Genomic DNA, 302 nt, shown 5'->3' with positions numbered 1-302 from the left:
GGGGCGGGTGGGGGGTTGGCTGGGGGCGTCTTTTGGGGGGGAAGCCCTCCTCCTACCGACGCCAGTGAGATTGGCGTGGTGGGTGGTGGATTGTGCTTAGCGCTGAGGGTCTGCTCAGGAGCCCCTGGTGCTGGGAGCCCTCCCACTCCACTGGCAATTTTGGCCCCAACCTGGACCACATTGGCCGTAGGATAAAGGGGAGTGTGGGAGGAAGAGGAGGACGAAGCGGAGGAAGAGGACGAGGAGGAGGAAGGGGGAGCAGAAGGGGCCGGCACAGACGAGGGGGGAGAGGCAGAGGCGGG

At 65.9% G+C, this 302-nt stretch overlaps 1 protein-coding gene across 1 annotated transcript in view; it reads right to left on the bottom strand.

Moving 5' to 3' along the window:
• Positions 1–302, bottom strand: part of ATN1 (atrophin 1) — a 13,025-nt gene that overhangs the window by 5,906 nt on the left and 6,817 nt on the right. The window contains exon 5 of the mRNA XM_017731663.1: positions 6–263. Within this exon, the coding sequence (XP_017587152.1) occupies positions 6–263 (258 nt within the window). The remainder of the gene's footprint in view (positions 1–5; positions 264–302) is intronic.

Source organism: Corvus brachyrhynchos, unplaced genomic scaffold (genome assembly GCF_000691975.1).
Source record: "Corvus brachyrhynchos isolate BGI_N302 unplaced genomic scaffold, ASM69197v1 scaffold3, whole genome shotgun sequence".
Lineage (NCBI taxonomy): Eukaryota > Metazoa > Chordata > Aves > Passeriformes > Corvidae > Corvus > Corvus brachyrhynchos.
Note: the sequence above shows the minus strand (reverse complement) of the source record. Positions and strands in the feature narration are given on the sequence as shown.